This window comes from Herpailurus yagouaroundi, unplaced genomic scaffold (genome assembly GCF_014898765.1).
Source record: "Herpailurus yagouaroundi ecotype Mexico unplaced genomic scaffold, PumYag 213, whole genome shotgun sequence".
NCBI classification, from domain to species: Eukaryota; Metazoa; Chordata; class Mammalia; order Carnivora; family Felidae; genus Herpailurus; species Herpailurus yagouaroundi.
Genome location: NW_024412444.1, coordinates 4,557,566 through 4,575,426, shown reverse-complemented (window position 1 = coordinate 4,575,426; position 17,861 = coordinate 4,557,566). Strand labels below are relative to the sequence as shown.

The following is a 17,861-nucleotide window of genomic DNA, read 5'->3' as shown; positions in this document are numbered from 1 at the left end:
TGCGTGTGTGTGCACTGTGCAGGGGGGAGGCGGTTGGGGGAATGGAAGATTCCATGAGAATCTCTTTAAGGCATGCAGCTGCTCTGTCTTCTCCCTTCAAAGCTTCTGCTACTACCCTTCCTTTCCCCACGCCGATACCCTGTGCCTGGCTAACTGCTACTTGACCTTAAGATGTCAGGTTCAGTGTCATATTTTGGGGGATGCCGTCCTGACTCCCCCCACTGCAGTGGTCCCCTTTTAGTGGCCTTCACCTACTCCACGCGTTCGTTTCTCACAAATCTGACGGGAGCTCCGCCCTGGGCAAGGCACCTTCCAGGGACTGGCTGTACAGCAGTAAAACGGAAAGGAGCCAACCCCGCCCTCACGCAGCTTGGACCCCAGCTGTCGTCGCTGGATGGCAAGGCAACCCATCTCGTTCCCCCGCAGCATCTCAGAGCCTTGCCCCCGGCCAGTGTGCGGAGTGCAGTGCCCTGGCTGAATGGGGAGAGGAATGAGCACGTCCCTTCTCCGTGACATTCTACCGGACTTACTTATTATCTGCATCGTGGTCAGGTCTATTCTGATTTTCTGGAAGCTGGAAAACCCAGCTGCCGTGTAGTCCTTCCGACACTGGCAGTCATCCCGTCGGCTCCCGTTGTAGGGACATTCGGTTGGGTTGTGCAGCCTACGCCACAGAGAGAATGTTCTGGTGAGGATGGCAGCTACTTCCGGGGCATCTCCAGCTGTCTGTGCCCTTCCGAGCCCGAACGCTCCTACCTGTGCCCGTATACCTCGGAGAAGTTTTCTGAGTCACCGTGGACCAGGGTTATGAACTCTTTGGGGTGGTCAGACTGCATCCCTGCACAGAATATCTGAAAGAGAGGCCAGAGATAACCTAGGAAGAGCAGCTCAGAGGTGAGACCATGGGACCCAGGGCGACTCACTCTCCAATCATTCTAGAAATAATGACTGATATCCATCGTTCACCTTCAGGAGCTTTCCCGCGATGAGCAGAAAGTATTCACCATCTTCAGTGGCACCTTTCAGTCTCTTTACCTCCTTGCAGTTCTGGGGTAACTCACCTAGAAACCACGAAACGTACAAATGGAGTGTGATGCTCCCGGATCCCCCCGCTGTCTGCCTGGGGAATGAATGATACTGTTCACACTAACACTTTGCAGCTTGAAAAGGCGGGGGGGGGGGTGGGTGGGGAGGGGTGGGGATAATTTCCTTAGAATAAATTCTTTCCCTTTTTGGGGATAAATGTTTTTTTTTCTTTGAGTTTTAAGGAGAGGTAACTGACCTATAGCAGTGTATAGATTTAAGGCGTAGGGCATAGTGGCTTGACTTCTACAGATTGTGAATAGTTACACTAAGTTTAGTTAACATCCATCATTTCCTACAGATAGATGTATAAAAAGGTTTTTTTTTTTCCTTTTTGATCAGAACTTTTAGGATCTACTCTCTTCGCGACTTCCAAACGTAGCATACGGCAGTGTTGACTATGGTTTTCACGCTGTGCATTTCATCCCCAGCACGTATTTATCTTATAAAGTCTCTATTTCCAATGAGGGTGGGCAAACGAACAAGGAAACCCTGGTCTTCGTGCTCCGGAGAAAGGGCTTCAGCTGGCCCACTTACAGTTATAGACATTGTGACAAGTTTTCCTTTCCTCTGGCTTCAGGTCGGCAGGGCATAAGTGGCTGGGCTGGTCCTCGTTGGTTAAACACTGCACAGATCTGTGTGTCACTCCCACACCACAGGACACTGAGCACTGGAAGGCAGACCAGAGTCAGTGATGCAGCCCCGGAACCCGGGAGGCTTGGGGTCTAGTGACGCGGGGCTCACAGCTCCACGTCCGAGGTGTCATTTCAGACCCTAGGCTGCTGAAAACAAGTGCTGACGTGTGTGCAACACTTACAGTGGAGCAGTCTCTGGGCTAAGCATTATACATCCATGTTCATATATGCGTGTATCTTACCTGTGTATTTATATTTACATGCATAACATATATACTTATATATATGACATATATATACGATATATAATTTTCTCATTTAAGCCTTACAAAAATTTTCTGAGATAGTACTCCCATTATTCTATTTTTACAGAGAGGAGATTGGGGCCCAAATGTCAAGAAACTTGTTCAAGGTCATGGTAGAGCCAGGATTCAAACCCTAACCCCTTTAAACCGATCCTGTACTTTGTCTCATTGCTTGGCCACACTGAGAACCTAGTAGGCAGGAGCCAGGGGGTGGTGGCAATACTCCAAGGACAGTCGCAATTTTAAATGTTCTCGCTTATTGTACGCCTAATGCAGTGAAAGACTCCCGTTGAAGAGGGACTAGAGTCTGCTGACTTCTTAACCGCGGAAGCAACAACGAACTCTTCTGTAACTCTTACTAGGTGACAGAGTTCTGGGAGCTGGTGTGGAAAAAGATCGCGGTAAAAAAAGCGTAACGTGAAGTGTGCTATTATGATCTATGAGCTGTTTACATATTAACTCGTCCCTTCTTCACCACCACCCATTTTGCGGATGAGGAAACAGAGACACAGAAGTGTTGCACCTCTCATTCAACTGGCAAGTAGGAGGGCCAGGATTCACAGGGCGGGCGTCTGGCTTCGGAGCCCGTGCTCTAAGCTCTGGGTTTGGCCACCCTGCCGAACGAGAAGAGAACCTTCTCTTCCCATCAGCCCACCTCGAGGTGCTAACGCCAGTGTCTCCCCAGCATCCCTCCCGGAAGGAGGATCCCTTGGGACGGCTGAGGCAGGACATGTCTAAGATGAAGTCTGGGATCCCAAAGCTTTCCCATTTGATCACTGAACAGTCTACTTACGCTGCCCCAGTTGCCGACTCTCCAGCTGGCCGACACAGGGCACTCCCTCAGGTAGCACGGATGGACGCTGGGGGGCTGAGTGCCCGGGCAGTTGACGGCCGTTTGGTAGCTGTACTCATAATTCTCCTTCCCGGTGTAAATCTCGCTACAGGAGACGAGCCTTTGTCTGTAGCCCTTTCCACAGGTCACTGAGCACTGGGAAAACAGGGGGTGGGAGGAGAGGCTGGAGCAGCGCCTGGGGGCAGCCCACAATAGGCCCCTGACCCCCACATCCAACGTTGACCCCGGACGACGCTGCAGAGAGCTCTCACTTTATTAGCTTGTTTGTGCATTGCAAGCGGCAGGCCCCGAGCGCACCGCGGACAGACAGCCCTAAAAGTCGCCTTCGGGGATCTAGTGTGGCCCCCGCTGTGGGACGGGGCGCCCTGAGCCCTTGCTTTGGATTTCAAGGGGAGGAGGGGAGGAGGGGAGGAGGGGAGGAGGCTCCAGCTGTCCCTGGTTCCATTTAGACGCTCCCCAAAGCCCCACTGCACATGCTTCTCCAAACCGGAGATGTGGCCACGGGGGACGGGAGGAGGGCGTGTCACAGCTCACCTGAGTTACAGGTGAAACCCAAGCACTTAGCCAAAAGGGGACTTGGGCACAGTTTTCCTTTCCTGCTCCGCTCATTTTCCTTTCCCGTCTGCCCCACACTCAATCTCCTTCTCTCTTTCCTCTCCCTGCCCATACGTCTGGACCGATAATGTCACCCTTCTGCTCTCCTATCTCTTTGCCTATCTAACCAGATAAGGCGGTCACTTTACCTGTTGACCATCATTACACGGCATTTACAAATAGGCAAACAACACACCAAAGGAGAGAGAGAGGACGTCTTTACTAGTGTCCAAGATCCTTCCTGTGATGAGACACCTAATTGGCTATTGACGCCATGTTCCAGTAGGTTCAACCTCCCACGCTAAGCACTTGATACACTATATTTAGAAAATAAAAGTGCACTGTAGTGAATTTAGTTTTGATGGTGTTTTTTAGACAATGTGGTCAGATAACCGGCCATCCCCTGGGAAGGTGTCACATAAAATTAAGTGAGAGGATCAGGATTCTCTAGACTAAAGGTTGCCGGAGGCGTCCTGGATGAACCCCCGACACAGTCCGCAGCAAGTGGTGTGGTCTGCTTTTTCCAGGGGGCGCATCCATGAGGTCTCACTAGCTATTAAAAGCCACAGTGTCATTCTTCCCTAACATCTCCTGAGCTGGCGCTTTCAGCCACGTGGCTTTCGTCTCCTAAAACTACCTGTTCCAGGGAGAAGACACCTCTTGAAGAGGTCCTGGAGGCAGGAGGCTGACAGGCCCAGCCAGAGGCACACGGAGCATCCCTGGTCCTTCCTTTTCAGATGGCTCGAGACCTGGAAATGTTGTGCATGTTTCTTCCTTCTTCGCCACTGTTCAAATGCTTGAAGAGCCAGCAGAGGCCAGGCCCGGGGAGGGCGAGGCTGGCCTGGGGTGTTTCGCGTGTGGGCAGATCGCCAGCCAATGCTGGGTCTGTCTAGGCTGGGAGGGAGGAGGGGGGACTGGCGGGGAGGAGGGAGGCAGGGAAGCTCTTACTCTTGACTCTCCATGCCCTGGGGGGTCATGTGCTTGCTTCACTATGAGCATGTATTACTTTTCTAATGTGAAAGTAACAGCAAAGCAGGATGAAATGGTAAGAATGTGCGCTCCTTGCATTAATGATGCACTTCAGGCCTAAGCCGAGAAATGCATGATGAGCCAGGGGTGATGGGGTGATCTTTTCCCATCTGGCCCAGGCCTGCTCAAATTCAAGGAGAGCTCAGAGAAAAGCAGTCAACTCTCCAGGGGACAGAGGTCCTAGAGAGAAGGCATGGCTTGCTGTGGCTCTTGAACTTTTCCAGAAGCTTTTCTAGAGGGATTTCTGGTCCAGTGGGCCTTGCATCCATGTGAGGTCCTATCTCCAACCCTTCTCCACTTTGCTATAAGTTTCCAGAGTTTTTAATCCATGATACACTTGAGAATTTGCAGAAATACTGAAGACTTTTTTTTTTGGAGAAGATTTGGATCTTCTCCAAGTCTCATCTGTTGGGGGTTAAGATTAAGGTTAAAATAAAGCTATAGGAGTCACATGACTCAGTCTTAGATCGCAATTCTTTTAGCATAATGATAACACACAAAAGACTGGCTAAGATGAAAAGTGAAGAGGCCAATGTTTGCAGTGTGATAAGTGTAGAAACTCCAGAGAGATGAACGACCAAGAAGTAAGCCAGAAACTAATAAGAGGAGGCCTCCAGGAGGCAGAGAGGAAAGCTCAGAGAGCTCAGAGGCCTGAGGAGCAAGAGAGGCTTTTCCCTGCCTGGTGGGGAACCAGGCAGTTACGGACCTGAGAACCAGAAGTTATGGACCACGCCTGACGAGGACCGGGGAGAAGTGAGTTGAAGAGAAGAGAGGAACCCTCCCCAGACGCTCTCCCCCAGACCCTCCTTGGAATCTGGATGGGTTGGAACCTATGCCTCAAACCCAAAGTCAAGGACTATTTTGAGCAAGCATCTGGACTCCCAGGTTCCTGGCTAGCCAATGGTAAATGTACTTCCTAATGATTTGGACCATGTCTCCCTTCCACTCTTTAAGAGTCGGAGAACATGCAGAGTCAGGGTAAAGGAGGGTTTCTCAACTTCAGCACCATGGCCATCTGGGCCAGATAGCTCTCTGTTGTGTGTGTGGGGGGGGGCGGGGAGGAGGGGTGGCTGGGTGGGGGAGGGCTGTCCCACATACTCTAGGAGATTTAGCAGCATCCCTGACCTCTACCCACTAGATGCCGGTAGCATCCCGCTTCCTCCACTTGTGACAACCAAAAATGTCTCCAGACATTGCCAGATGTCCGCTGGGTGAGGAAGGGGAGGCAAAAATCAATGGAGCAAAGAGAAGAAGGATGGGGAGACATAGTTAGAAAGGACTCTAGGCCAGCTACAGTGAAGGAAGCATTCACCACCCAACACACATATCATCTGCATGCAAATATTCCTCCTATTGAAAATGTGAGACCGCTGCCCTGTGAAACTTTGCTATGAGCCCAGGTAATTCCGAAACCTCTAACTCCTTTTGGGCAAATGACAACTGGTTTGGATGTTAGAGGTCTTTCAGTCTTTGAAAATATTATGAGGCAGAGAAGGAAGTAAACCATAAGAGACTCTTAAATACAGAGAACAAACTGAGGAGCTGCTGGAGGGGAGGTGGGTGGGGGATGGGCCAGGTGGGGGACATGCATTAGGGAGGCCACTTTTTGGGATGAGCCCTGGGGGTCATATGTAAGGGATGAATCACAAATTCTACTCCTGAAATCAAGGCTACAGTGTACATCAATTAACTCGAATTTAAATAAATAAATTTAAGAAGTGTTACGAGGTTTGAAAACAATGTGATCGTGTTTGGTCTATTAATAATAAAAAGTTTCTAGATTAGGCATTGTGGGCAAAAGAAGAGAAGAAAAAAATTGATTCCTTGAATACTTTGGAAAATCATTTGGTTCCCGTATCTGGCCCACGGAAGCGTTTGCTTCGCCCCACATAACGTTTTCAAATAAAAATTGGAGTCCACGTTTTAAAGTTAGGAGACCCCACATAAAAGTTCAGATTTTTGTCCTCCTTGAAAACCCAGGTCTGGTACCACCGGACCCACATTTCTGCATGGCCTCTGCTGGAGAGGGAGGGAGCCTGCTCCCATCACACGGGACGTGCTTGTTTGTCACAGTCTCTGCCATTCCCTGTTGTCTCCCCGACGCGAAGGGCATCTTCTTACGTTAACTCTCTTCAGACACCAACAGGCATCACATGAACTAGCAGGCCCTGTGATAATTCCTCCTTTATCATACCAACAGGACATCAAGGGGAATCACAGGACTGAGGGGAACCGAGAGATCATCTCAGGCATCCTCCTACCTTGCACATGGGGGGAGGGGTCTAGCCCCAGCAGGTGGAACTGGCAGGTGGGTCCCAGTCTCCCCCGTTCCTACCCGGAGGTCACTCTGTTGCCTTCAGGCCGTCGCTGTCCTGAAGGCGGTTACAGAATCCCTGGGACGTACCTCTGACCATTCTCCTGTGATCCAGACATACTCGCAGGGCTGCAAACTACAGCTCTCCCGGTCCGCAGGCCGCTTGCTCGTGTCGCAGCGTAGGCCGTGAACCTCAGTGCCTTTGTCCACATCCCAACACACCACCTTGCGGTACCTGGAGCCCTCGCCACACGTCTTGGTGCACTGTTCATGACAGACAGAACAGGTGTTGACAAGGAAAGCTAATAAATGGCTTATTATATGCTGTTTTTGTGGTGACTTATTTTCCTGTCTTGTCTACCCTTTAGGAATGTGAGGCCTCTGAGGGGAGGCATGATCAGAGGACTCGGTGTCTTATCCCACTTATTCCCAACACTGTTCCTGGCACAGCGATAAGTGTTTGATAAGTGGCTATTGGAGGGAAGGAATGGAAGCATGAATAGAATGAATGTCAGGTTTGGAAAGGACCTTACGGCTTGACGGCTTTACTCACACAAACATGGACTCTCTTTAAAACTTACAGCTAAATGATTATCGAACGGTGTCTAAATACCTGGAGAGTCAGGGAAGTTGTTACGTGTCCAGGTGGCCCATGTTATCTTACGACTACACACACCAATTTGCAGACCGCAGCCTCGTGTCCTAGTTGTCGACTCCAGGGGAGCACGAAGGACAAATTTCATTTCTCCCAAATCGTCCCCCTTCCGGGACTTGAGAGGCTTTGCTTTACTGTGACACCTTCCCCACCACCTCCCCCGCCACCCCACCCCCAACTGACTGCGTTTTCTCCTCCAGGATGAAGGGCTCTCATCCCTCATTCACTCGGGAAATATTCACCAAGTTCCTAGCATCAGGGCCTGCGATGGGTCCTGGGTCAATAAGAACGGACATGCGCCGCACAGCCCTCAGAGAGGAGCTTCTATTTTAGCAGCAAAGACAGACGTTGAGGACGGAGACAGCTAAGACTTAAAGGTTACTGCAATCTCCATTTTTCAGATGGAGAAACTGGGACGTAGCCGAAATGCCTTGTCCCAGATCAAACACCTCTTTGTGAGGTAGATGGGACACATCTTTTTATTCCACCAAGTGAGGAAAACAGAGCAAGCAGTACGTGCTGTTCCAGGACCCTCTCTATGCTGTCTGCAAGCTCCCTATCTTTTTCGCTTTAACCAACAGCACACCCACCTTTGAAGTTTAACCTGGTTATCTGTGTGCTAAAGGTTTCCCAAAGCCCGTCCTATCTAAAGCATCTATTGTGTCCCAGCATTTCAAGACTGTAAACCACCTTGGAGATCCACGGTGAGCTAATCTGGGGACTCGTGTTGCCTTCACACCAGGGATTACGCGTCCTATAGCCCCTGGGCCTTAGCTAACTCATTAACAACAACCGAGAGTTGTGGGTAGCATGGTATCTTTTAAACTTTCTCTTCTCAAAAGTCTATTTAGGGGGCGCCAGGGTGGCTCCGTCGGTTAAGCACCCAACTTCGGCTCAGGTCATTGCCTCGTGGTTCGTGGGTTCAAGCCCCACGTCGGGCTCTGTGCTGACAGCTCCGAGCCTGGAGCTGCTTCCGATTATGTGTCTCCCTCTCTCTCTGCCCCTCCCCCACTTGCTCTCTTGTACTCTCTCTCTCTCCCTCTTTCAAAAATAAATATAAAAAAAATTTTTTAAGTCTATTTAGGGAGACCCATGGACCCCCACCTATCTTTTTCTCCTCTCACACCTCTTTCCCTTTGATTACCTGCCTTGTCCCACAGGCATTTCAGTTTGGACTCCAGTCTGACTCTGAAAAGTCTCTGCAGATATGTCTTGTGCCTCGCTTTTTTGGCAGTAAAATACACCTAACCTAACCTAACATTGATCATTTCAATCATTTTAAATTTTTTTTTTCAACGTTTATTTATTTTTGGGACAGAGAGAGACAGAGCATGAACGGGGGAGGGGCAGAGAGAGAGGGAGACACAGAATTGGAAACAGGCTCCAGGCTCTGAGCCATCAGCCCAGAGCCTGACGCGGGGCTCGAACTCACGGACCGCGAGATCGTGACCTGGCTGAAGTCGGACGCTTAACCGACTGCACCACCCAGGCGCCCCTTCAATCATTTTAAAGTGTACAATTCAGTGGCATTTAGTCATCTGCAACGTCGTAAGATCGTCATCCCTATGTGCTTCCAGAACATTTTCATCACCCGAAAAGGAAACGCTGTACCCATGAAACAGTCAGTCACTCCTTGCGTCCCCAACCCCCCGCCGGCGCCCCCCCCCACCCCCAGCCCGTGCAACCACCGAGCTGCTCTCTGTCTATACGGGTTTTCCTGTTCTGGCTGTTTCATATGAATGGCATCATACAATACGCAGCCTTTTGTGACTGGCTTCTTCACTCAGCCTGCTGCTTTCAAGGTCAATCCATGTTGTAGCATGTATCTGTACTTTCTTCCTTTCTGTGGCTGAATAACCATCTGTTGGGTGGCTATACCACATTGCGGTCATTCAAATGACAAGGGACATTGGGTTGTTTCCACCTCGTGGCCATTATGAATGGTGCTATGAACACTCACGTCCAAGTTTGAACATGTGATTTCAATTCTTTGGGGTGTACCCCAGGAGTAGAAATGCTGGGTCATCTGGGATACCCCGTGCCTTTTGTGAGCCACTTTGTTCTTTTAGGAAGTAAAAGGGATATGCGATGTGTCCTGCTAGCCCCTTATCATTTGCAAACTTAACTCATAGCTTCTGCTGCTTGGAAGCGAACCTCCACGTCTAGAATGTGGAGTCATTTGAATTTTTCTGGGGCACAAATATGAATTGAAAGTTCTCTGAGGTGATGAGTGCAGATGAGCAAATCACTTCAAAGGGTCTGGGAGGTTGGTTGAGCCCGGTTCCCTAGATCAACCCTAGCTTGGGGTTTTCTGTTCCTCTGGAGTGTCCTGGGTACTAGTGTGAAGAAATAACACTTTTGTTTATTCACACACACACACACACACACACACACACACAAAATCCCAAATGAGTTACAGAGCCACTGAATGTTCAAAAGCAAAACAAAGCCATGGTTAATCTGTGATGTGTATACAAATGCAGAAGAAACACTTAACTGCCTGGAGAAAAAGTAATTCCTTAGAAAATCAGGACTTAGGCGACTCAGATCCTGATTACTGAGCGGCCCAAACTGGACTAAACCTTCCAGTGTCTTCTTCATTAATCCCTCGGGCTCTAATCTGTGTCAATAAGTAACAGTTTCAATAGAAATGCAAGGACTTCTAGACACATATTTGCTTTTTAAGGGCTTCTGCCTTGGTGTCCAGGAAAGGTTAACTACCATGAAAACTCTTTTGCCGACCGGTGGAGAAGGGAGTTAGTTGGGAGACCTTATGAACATTGCTTTTAGAAAAATTAAGCTAGGTAAATAAGTGACTCGTCCAGGGTGTTGGAATTAGTCAACAGCAGCTCTGAAAGTCACCTGGCAAGGCTTTTCTCCTGGGGTGCTAACTAGAGCACGGGGGCTGGAGGCACAGAAAGCAAACCCACCCAAGCTCCTGAATTTTATCAGCTTTTGGGAATATCACTGCCCACCAAACCCAGAATTAAGGACTCTTTCTATGTTCTATGTTCTATGTTCTAAAAACAGCCAGAAAGTTCAACTAGCCTCATTTGCACTTCCAAAAGGTTTTCTCGACTCTCGTTATAGTGCTGAGAAATAACTATAATTCATCAAGCCACGGGTCACAGGGCTGCACTAAACTGGGTAGCTTGCTCATCGCCCCGCAGGCTACATATGCCTTTAAATGTGCTGAGATTAACAGGAGGAAAAGAGCTGTGGACATTTGAGAATGAGGAAGAGCTACCGTAAACTTTTAAGGTACTATTTTGTTTAACCAGGTAGGTTGGCCACAGGGTAATGGTCTAAAGAGGGTCCTTTAACGCAGGGAGTAGAAACTGCCTTTCCTTAAACATGGTAATGAAGTTGCTTTACACTTTTTCATGAGATGCCCTAACCATGGGGAGGAAAAAAAAAAATCATTTCATATTTACATGCTCTACCTTTTAAGGCTGTCGATTTTGTTCACGGACAAAGTCGTTTCCAATGCAAGACTACCATTGTCAGAGAGCATGTGGACAGACAAGTGACAGGACAAGTGGGGACCTTGATGGCACAGTGTTTTGTGTATACTCTGCAGAGTTTTATGTGATAAGGCACAGTAATTACGAATCAATTTCTAACGATGCTTTAAATTAAAAAAGAAAAAAAGCAGTCTTCAAATTACTAATGGGTTCTTTCTCAAAGCTCATTTTAAAGTCAGGTGTGTGGAGTTGGGACATTCTTGCCCCCAAACAGTATATTTATAAGGGAAAAAGGCAGAAATAGGACTATGGAGATATTTGATAACTTCCAAGTTATTCACTCATTCAACCAATATTTGCAGGGGACCGAGTTCTGTGCTGGGCCCTGGGATACAGTCCTGACATCTTCCTACTCATGTTCCCTCTCTGTTATGACACCCAGGTGGCTGCTACTCCCAGCTTGCTGTCCATAAGCCAGGGCAGCCGGCTACCTGGTGACCATCGGCATTCAACACTTAGGGATGCCTCGTATGGCCAGAGGAGCAGGTGCGGGTTTCGTAACAGAGCAGGATGGCGAAAAGAAGCCACCAAAGGTGTCCCACAACTGTGACAGCAAGAGAGGAGTAAGGGCGAGGGTCTAGAATTCCCATGGTGCCAAAAGGGGTGCCCAAGCAGTGGATGAAGAGATGGGTTAGCCAGGCAAGGAGGAGAGGGGACATTCTCAGGACAGGGCTCAGCATGCATGGAGGCTGGAGGCGAATGTCGTGGGGAAGCCGGGCTGGGGACCAACCACCGCAGTTTGGGGCTGAGACTCGGTTCGAATCGAGATGGGAATTTCCGAAGGCGGGCAGGGGCCAGGTCACGAAGGCGCTTGCTAGCCTCCTACACTGCTTGGGGGAGAACCCACACCCTGGCCCTGGCCTACGAATCCTAATCGGGGCGCTCCCGCAGGTCCAGTCTTGTTTCAGCCTTCTGGTCCTTCACTTGCTCTGCTCCCGCCATGCTGCACTTTTGTCTGGGCTGGACCCTGTCCTCTTCCTTCCACCTGGAATCATCTTCCCCTGCCCTTCACCTCCGACCACCCTAAAGCAGGTAGGACTGGCCTGTCATTCTTTGTCTGTATCTCAGTGCCTTGCTTCTTTCCGTCACAGCACGGTTCACACTCGGCAACTTCACAGAACACGTTTGTTTGCTCGCTCTCCGTCTCTCCCACCGGTCAGTCAATCCCCCACAGCGATGTCGCTGTCCCTACTGCGTCCCCGATGCCCAGACCCCAGCGTTTGGTAGGTGCCGGGTAAAGATTTCTTGAGCAAAGTAACGAGGGAAGGAATCATACAGAGTTAATATCTGGCCCTTGTCCACACACCCTATTGCAAACTTCATAAAATCTTTGCAACAGGTTGACCAGAGGCCTGCCGTTTTCTAACTCTTCTGGGCTAACGGGGTAAACTTGGGAATCATTCTGCAGTTGATCTCAATAAAAGCCCGTGGAATCCTAATATGTATGAGAGCACACGGTCCAAGTCTCTGCACTGGTCCCAAGAGCCTCGGGGTGGGAAGCTCTGCGAAGGCCAGACATGTCACAGCATAGGGTGTCCGTGGCAGTGTGGCAAGAAAATAAACTATCTGTTCTTACAGGAAAAACACAGTCTGCTTGACTGTTTTAAATGACATTTTAGAATGTCATGATTCTGAGGACTTAGGAAGGTATTGATATATAAATGTCTTCCCTCCCGCCTCTCTCCCTCCTCCTCCCTCCCTCCTCCTTGCCTTCCTTCCTCCCTCCTTCCTTTCTTTCCTTCCTTCCAACTTTTTTTGGTCCCGCTGTCCATGTTTATTCAACAAGTGTGTTCAGTGCTCTGGGTACTATGCTAAACGCTGAGGAAAACTCTGGCGAACAAACTCTCTGACCTCAAACGGGTGATACTGTAGACAAGGAAATCAGGCAACCACAATTCAGAGTGCTAACTGCTAGAACAGAGTATTTTCGGGGTGCCAGGAGAGCTGAGAGGAGGGTAGTCTCACGCAGTTATTGGTGGGGAGGTGTGATCAGTGAGGGCTTCTGAGAAGTAGCCTGAAGAGTGGGCAGAGGTGACAGAGGTGAGGGAAGGAGCAGGGCAGCCTCCTTGTGACGCAGAGGCACTAGGGATGAAGAGAATACTCTGGGTAGAGGTGAACAAAGGAATACTGGCAAGTCCTGGAAAATTTGTTCCTTAATGCTAAGAGATGCATAACCCACACCCAATTCAAACTCGATTGAGACCTCTGCAGCTATAAGGAAATTCATATGTCAGATTATAATACTAGTAAGTAAAATCATTAGGATGCTGTTAAGTAACATCATCGTGATAATTTTCAAAACAATGAAAAAGTCATCCCCCCCCCGGCCTCCACAGCCTCATGGGCATTATAATTCTAAAGTGAGTAAAACCGAGCTTGGACATCTTCCCCAAGTTGGCAGGTGATATTAAAAACCTGGAGTCGTGTCTGGATACAGCATTTGTCTCTTCTCTAATTGTCTCGCCTTATATCTATTATTATTATTATTTTTTTTTTTTTAACATTTATTTATTTTTGAGACAGGGAAAGACAGCATGAACGGGGGAGGGGCAGAGAGAGAGGGAGACACAGAATCTGAAACAGGCTCCAGGCTCTGAGCTGTCAGCACAGAGCCCGACACAGGGCCCGAACTCACAGACCGCGAGATCATGACCCGAGCCGAAGTCGGATGCTTAACCGACTGAGCCACCCAGGTGCCCCATCGCCTTATATCTGAAAGTCCAGGCTCTACTCTTATGGTATCCTGAAGGCACACGTGTGCTTCTTCCCTGCTGTGTAGGTACCAGGCCTCCCAACAAAGGAGGCCCAGTGAGATGCTCCATCACCATCAAGACTGACCCCACTGGCTTAGGGGTGGACTGCCAACCCAGTGGACCAAGCATTCCATGTTCTGAAGGAGGTGGGGGGGGGGTGCTCACCTAATAAAGGGAATTGGACTCTATGCCAACTCTGGCTTCCGTGAGAGGCTAGACAAGCCATTAAGAAGGAAATAAAATAATTTGCCTCAGATGAATGCTGGCACGGGAGGGAGCAGAATATAAAGATTCAGAGCGCGTGTTCCAGAAGTCAGGCTTCCAAGCTTCAAATCCCAGCCTTATTACTTACTGAATGCATGAACTTGGATGAATTAATCTATCTGAGCCTCAAGTTTCCTCATCTTTAAATGAGGATAAAAACTTAATTACTTCGTTAGAGAGTTATGGAAAGGTTAAGTGAGGTCTTCCATAAAAAACACTCAATATAGTGCTTGGTCCCTAGCTTAATAAACAAAAAGATGTATTATTTTTATCATCAGTATCGGCCACTGAACTGTGTAAGTCTGGGGGATGCCCCTCGTATTGTAACCTATGGGAATGGTACTCCCAGAGTTGTGCAGTGTGCAACCTGTATGACTGAGAAAAGCATACCCGATGATCCTGCTGTTGTGGTTATGCAGAACCTGTGCTCCTCAAGGTGGACACCTGGATTATTTGTCACAACAAGGGGGCTGCCGTTCCCTATGTGCCTAGCATGACACACATCTTGCCCCCAAACAAGTGGGCTTTGACAATCCACAAGGGGGAGGCAAAAGGGAAAAATGCACACTCAGCAGGCAAACAAGAGCTCCGAGGTGGGTGCCAAGGACGGCTCTGAGGTGGGTGCCAAGGGCCTCGGCCGTGAGGCTGGACCTTGGCATCCTCACTGACATCAGGTCGAGGTGTCACTCGTGGATGGGAACCAAGTCAAAGCAGGTCTGAGAGAAGATGGTGGAAGAGGGAGTGGGTGGGAGGGGAAGTAGGCATGAGAGAGGGGTGAGGGCCGTGACTGAGGGGAGTCTGAAGGGTGCTGTGCTGTCCGATCTGCTGTTTAACAAGGATAACTTTGATCATGAAACTAGGGACAATGAATGATTACAGCAGAACTTTCCTAGGCACGCACAAGGACTGCGGGCACGCAATCAGGAAGGGAGACCTGGCCTATTAAGGTGGTTGCCCAGTTGCTATGAACACTCACTCTAAGTGTTGTGGCCGTGAGGACATTCTAAGAGGGCCACCAGCATGCTGTGCGTAGGAGGAACAAAGGCTTTGGACGGGTCTTCTCTCTCCTCCAGCTGCCCCAAGCCTCGCTCTGCCAATTCAGTGTCACGTGAGGGCACCCCCCTAGGCCTCTATCCTCTCTTACCACCCAGGTCCACCTTTCTCAAACTTTCCGCTTTGGGTTCAGACAGGTGAGAAAGCACGGTTGCAGGTGGGTAAGTGTAAGAATCTGCTTTTCCCACTGCTTAAAGATTCTGTTCTCTTTGTGAGAATGGTTAATCTCTAACTTTTAAATACGGCCACAGGTCTGGCTAGCTCCTTAGGTGTTCTGTTCTTACGTGGAGCTTGACAGCAATATTTAAAGCAGGATGTTAAAGGATCTGTCTGCAGAGCGCAGGCAAAGATGTACATTTCTAAGCATATTTTGTACGATCAGAGGCAGGACTTCCTCAGTGCATATTTGGCGAGGTTTCTGTTCTTTGGAATTCAGAAGGAATTGTAAATGGAGCTTGCATTTCCCTGATTGGCTGGAGCATTTGTGAAAGTTGGCTAAAGCGTGAGCAGTCAGCTTAGATTCATTTCAGCACACTCTCTTACTTTCTGTTCCTTGGAACAGTTACACAGGGTCGAGTCTGGCGCGAGATGAAGAGGGAGAAGGAGAAAGCAGGCAGGGGTAGGTCTGAAACAAGACCAAAAGAGAATCAAGAGGTAACACTGAGGGGGCGAGAGGTCAGGAAGCCCTTTCTTCCTTCCATATCTGAGAGCGTCAACCCCCAAACCACTCTATTATCTCCCATTTTCTCACAACAACTCTGTGTAGTTGTTATTATCCCCATTCTACAGGTGGCAAACCCAAGAATCAGAGAAATCAAGCATCCTTGTTCGAAGTCACATGGCTGAACACTAGTAGTGTTGAGATATGAACTGGACTGCAGAATTCTGTAGTCTCTGGGGATCCCAATAACCTGTGTGGCTCCAGTGCAATTAACTTGAAATTCAACTGCTTTAGCCATTCCTCCCCACCATCCTCTGGTGAAAGAAAAAAAAAATACGGAAGGAAAACAAGCAAAAAAACCTGAGTAGACAGAGAGAATGAGAGTCCTAAAGAAAAGTCCATCAGGAGGGTGAGGGAGAGGGAAAGACCGGGAGGAAGGCTGATCTCCACATGGGTTAAACATGCAGCTGTAAGAAAACAGTCCCATTCAAGACTGCATCAAAAAGGAAAAAAAAAAAAAAAAACAAAAACAAAACACCACCACTCAGGGAGAAATTAAACCATGGAGGTGTAAGACCTGTACATTGAAAGCTATAAGACACTGATAAAAGAAATCAAAAATGACACAAATAAATGAAAAGATCTTCTGTGCTCACCAGCTCTAAGTATTAGTACTCTGAACATGTCCACACTATGCAAAGCAATCTAGAGATTGTAAGGCAATCCTTATCAAAATTCCAAAAGGTGGAAGAAACAAGGCTAAACTGTGTATGGACCCACAAAAGACCCTGAAAAACTAAAGCCATCTTGAGAAAGGAGAACACAGCTCAAGCATCACCCTCTTTGACTTCAAACTATATTACAAAACTACAATAATTAAAGCAACATGGTGCTGGCATTAAAAGAAACACACAGGGGCGCCTGGGTGGCGCAGTCGGTTAAGCGTCCGACTTCAGCCAGGTCACGATCTCGCGGTCTGTGAGTTCGAGCCCCGCGTCGGGCGCTGGGCTGATGGCTCAGAGCCTGGAGCCTGTTTCCGATTCTGTGTCTCCCTCTCTCTCTGCCCCTCCCCCATTCATGCTCTGTCTCTCTCTGTCCCAAAAATAAATAAACGTTGAAGAAAAAAAAAAAAAAAAAAAAAAAAAGAAACACACAGATCAATGAAACAGAACAGAGGGCCCAGAAGTAAAGTCACACATATACGGTCAATTAATTTATGACAAAGGAGCCAAGAGTACGCAATGGAGAAAAGACCGTCTCTTCAACAAATGGTTTTGGGGAAACTGGACAGACACGTGCAAAACAATGAAACTGAACTCCTATCTTACAGCAGACCCAAAAGTTAGGGTAAAATGGATTAAAGACTTGACCCTGAAAGACCTAAACACATAAAATTCCTGGAAGAAAACATAGGGGGTAAGATCCCTGACACTGGTCATGGCCATACTTGTTTTGAACATGACACCAAAAGCAAAGACGTCAAAAGCAAAAATAAACAGGTGGGACTGCATCAGACTGAAAATGGGCAAAGGACCCGAACAGACGTTTCTCAAAAGAAAACGTGCAGATGGCCAACAGACAGATGAAAAGGTGCTCAACATCGCTAATCATTGGGGAAATGCAAATCAAAACCACAAGGAGGTATCGCCTCACAATGGCTATTAGCAAAAAGACAAAACATAGCAGGTGTTGGTGAGGATCTGGAGGAGAGGGAACCCCTGGGCGTTGTTGGTGGGAAAGTAGATCAGTGCAGACTCTATGGAAAACAGTATGGAGGTTCCTCAAAAAAGTAAAAGGAGAACTACCCTATGATCCTGCAATTCCACTTCTGGGTATTCATCTGAAGGAAATAAAACCGCTAACTTGAAAACCTATCTGCTCCCCCCAGCAGCATTATTTACAACAGCCAAGGCATGGAAGCAACTGAGGTGTCCATCGATGGGTGAATGAATAAAAAAAATGTGTATACATACAAAGGAACATAATAGCCATAAAAAGGAAGGAAATCCTGCCATCTGACAATATGGGATGGACCTTGAGAGCATTATGCTGAGTGCTACAAGTCAGAAAGGGAAAGAGACATATCGTACGACCTCAGTTGTGTATGGAATCTTACAAAAACCAAACTTCTAGATACA

General features: G+C 48.4%; 1 protein-coding gene across 4 annotated transcripts in view; it reads right to left on the bottom strand.

Moving 5' to 3' along the window:
- Positions 1-17,861, bottom strand: part of ADAMTS9 (ADAM metallopeptidase with thrombospondin type 1 motif 9) — a 163,242-nt gene that overhangs the window by 18,656 nt on the left and 126,725 nt on the right. For all 4 annotated transcript variants that reach the window (XM_040454520.1, XM_040454522.1, XM_040454521.1 and 1 more), the window contains 6 exons: positions 6,904-7,077; positions 2,817-3,011; positions 1,621-1,753; positions 967-1,061; positions 757-851; positions 531-664 (listed from right to left, as the gene is read on the bottom strand). In XM_040454520.1, the coding sequence (XP_040310454.1) occupies positions 531-664; positions 757-851; positions 967-1,061; positions 1,621-1,753; positions 2,817-3,011; positions 6,904-7,077 (826 nt within the window). The remainder of the gene's footprint in view (positions 1-530; positions 665-756; positions 852-966; positions 1,062-1,620; positions 1,754-2,816; positions 3,012-6,903; positions 7,078-17,861) is intronic.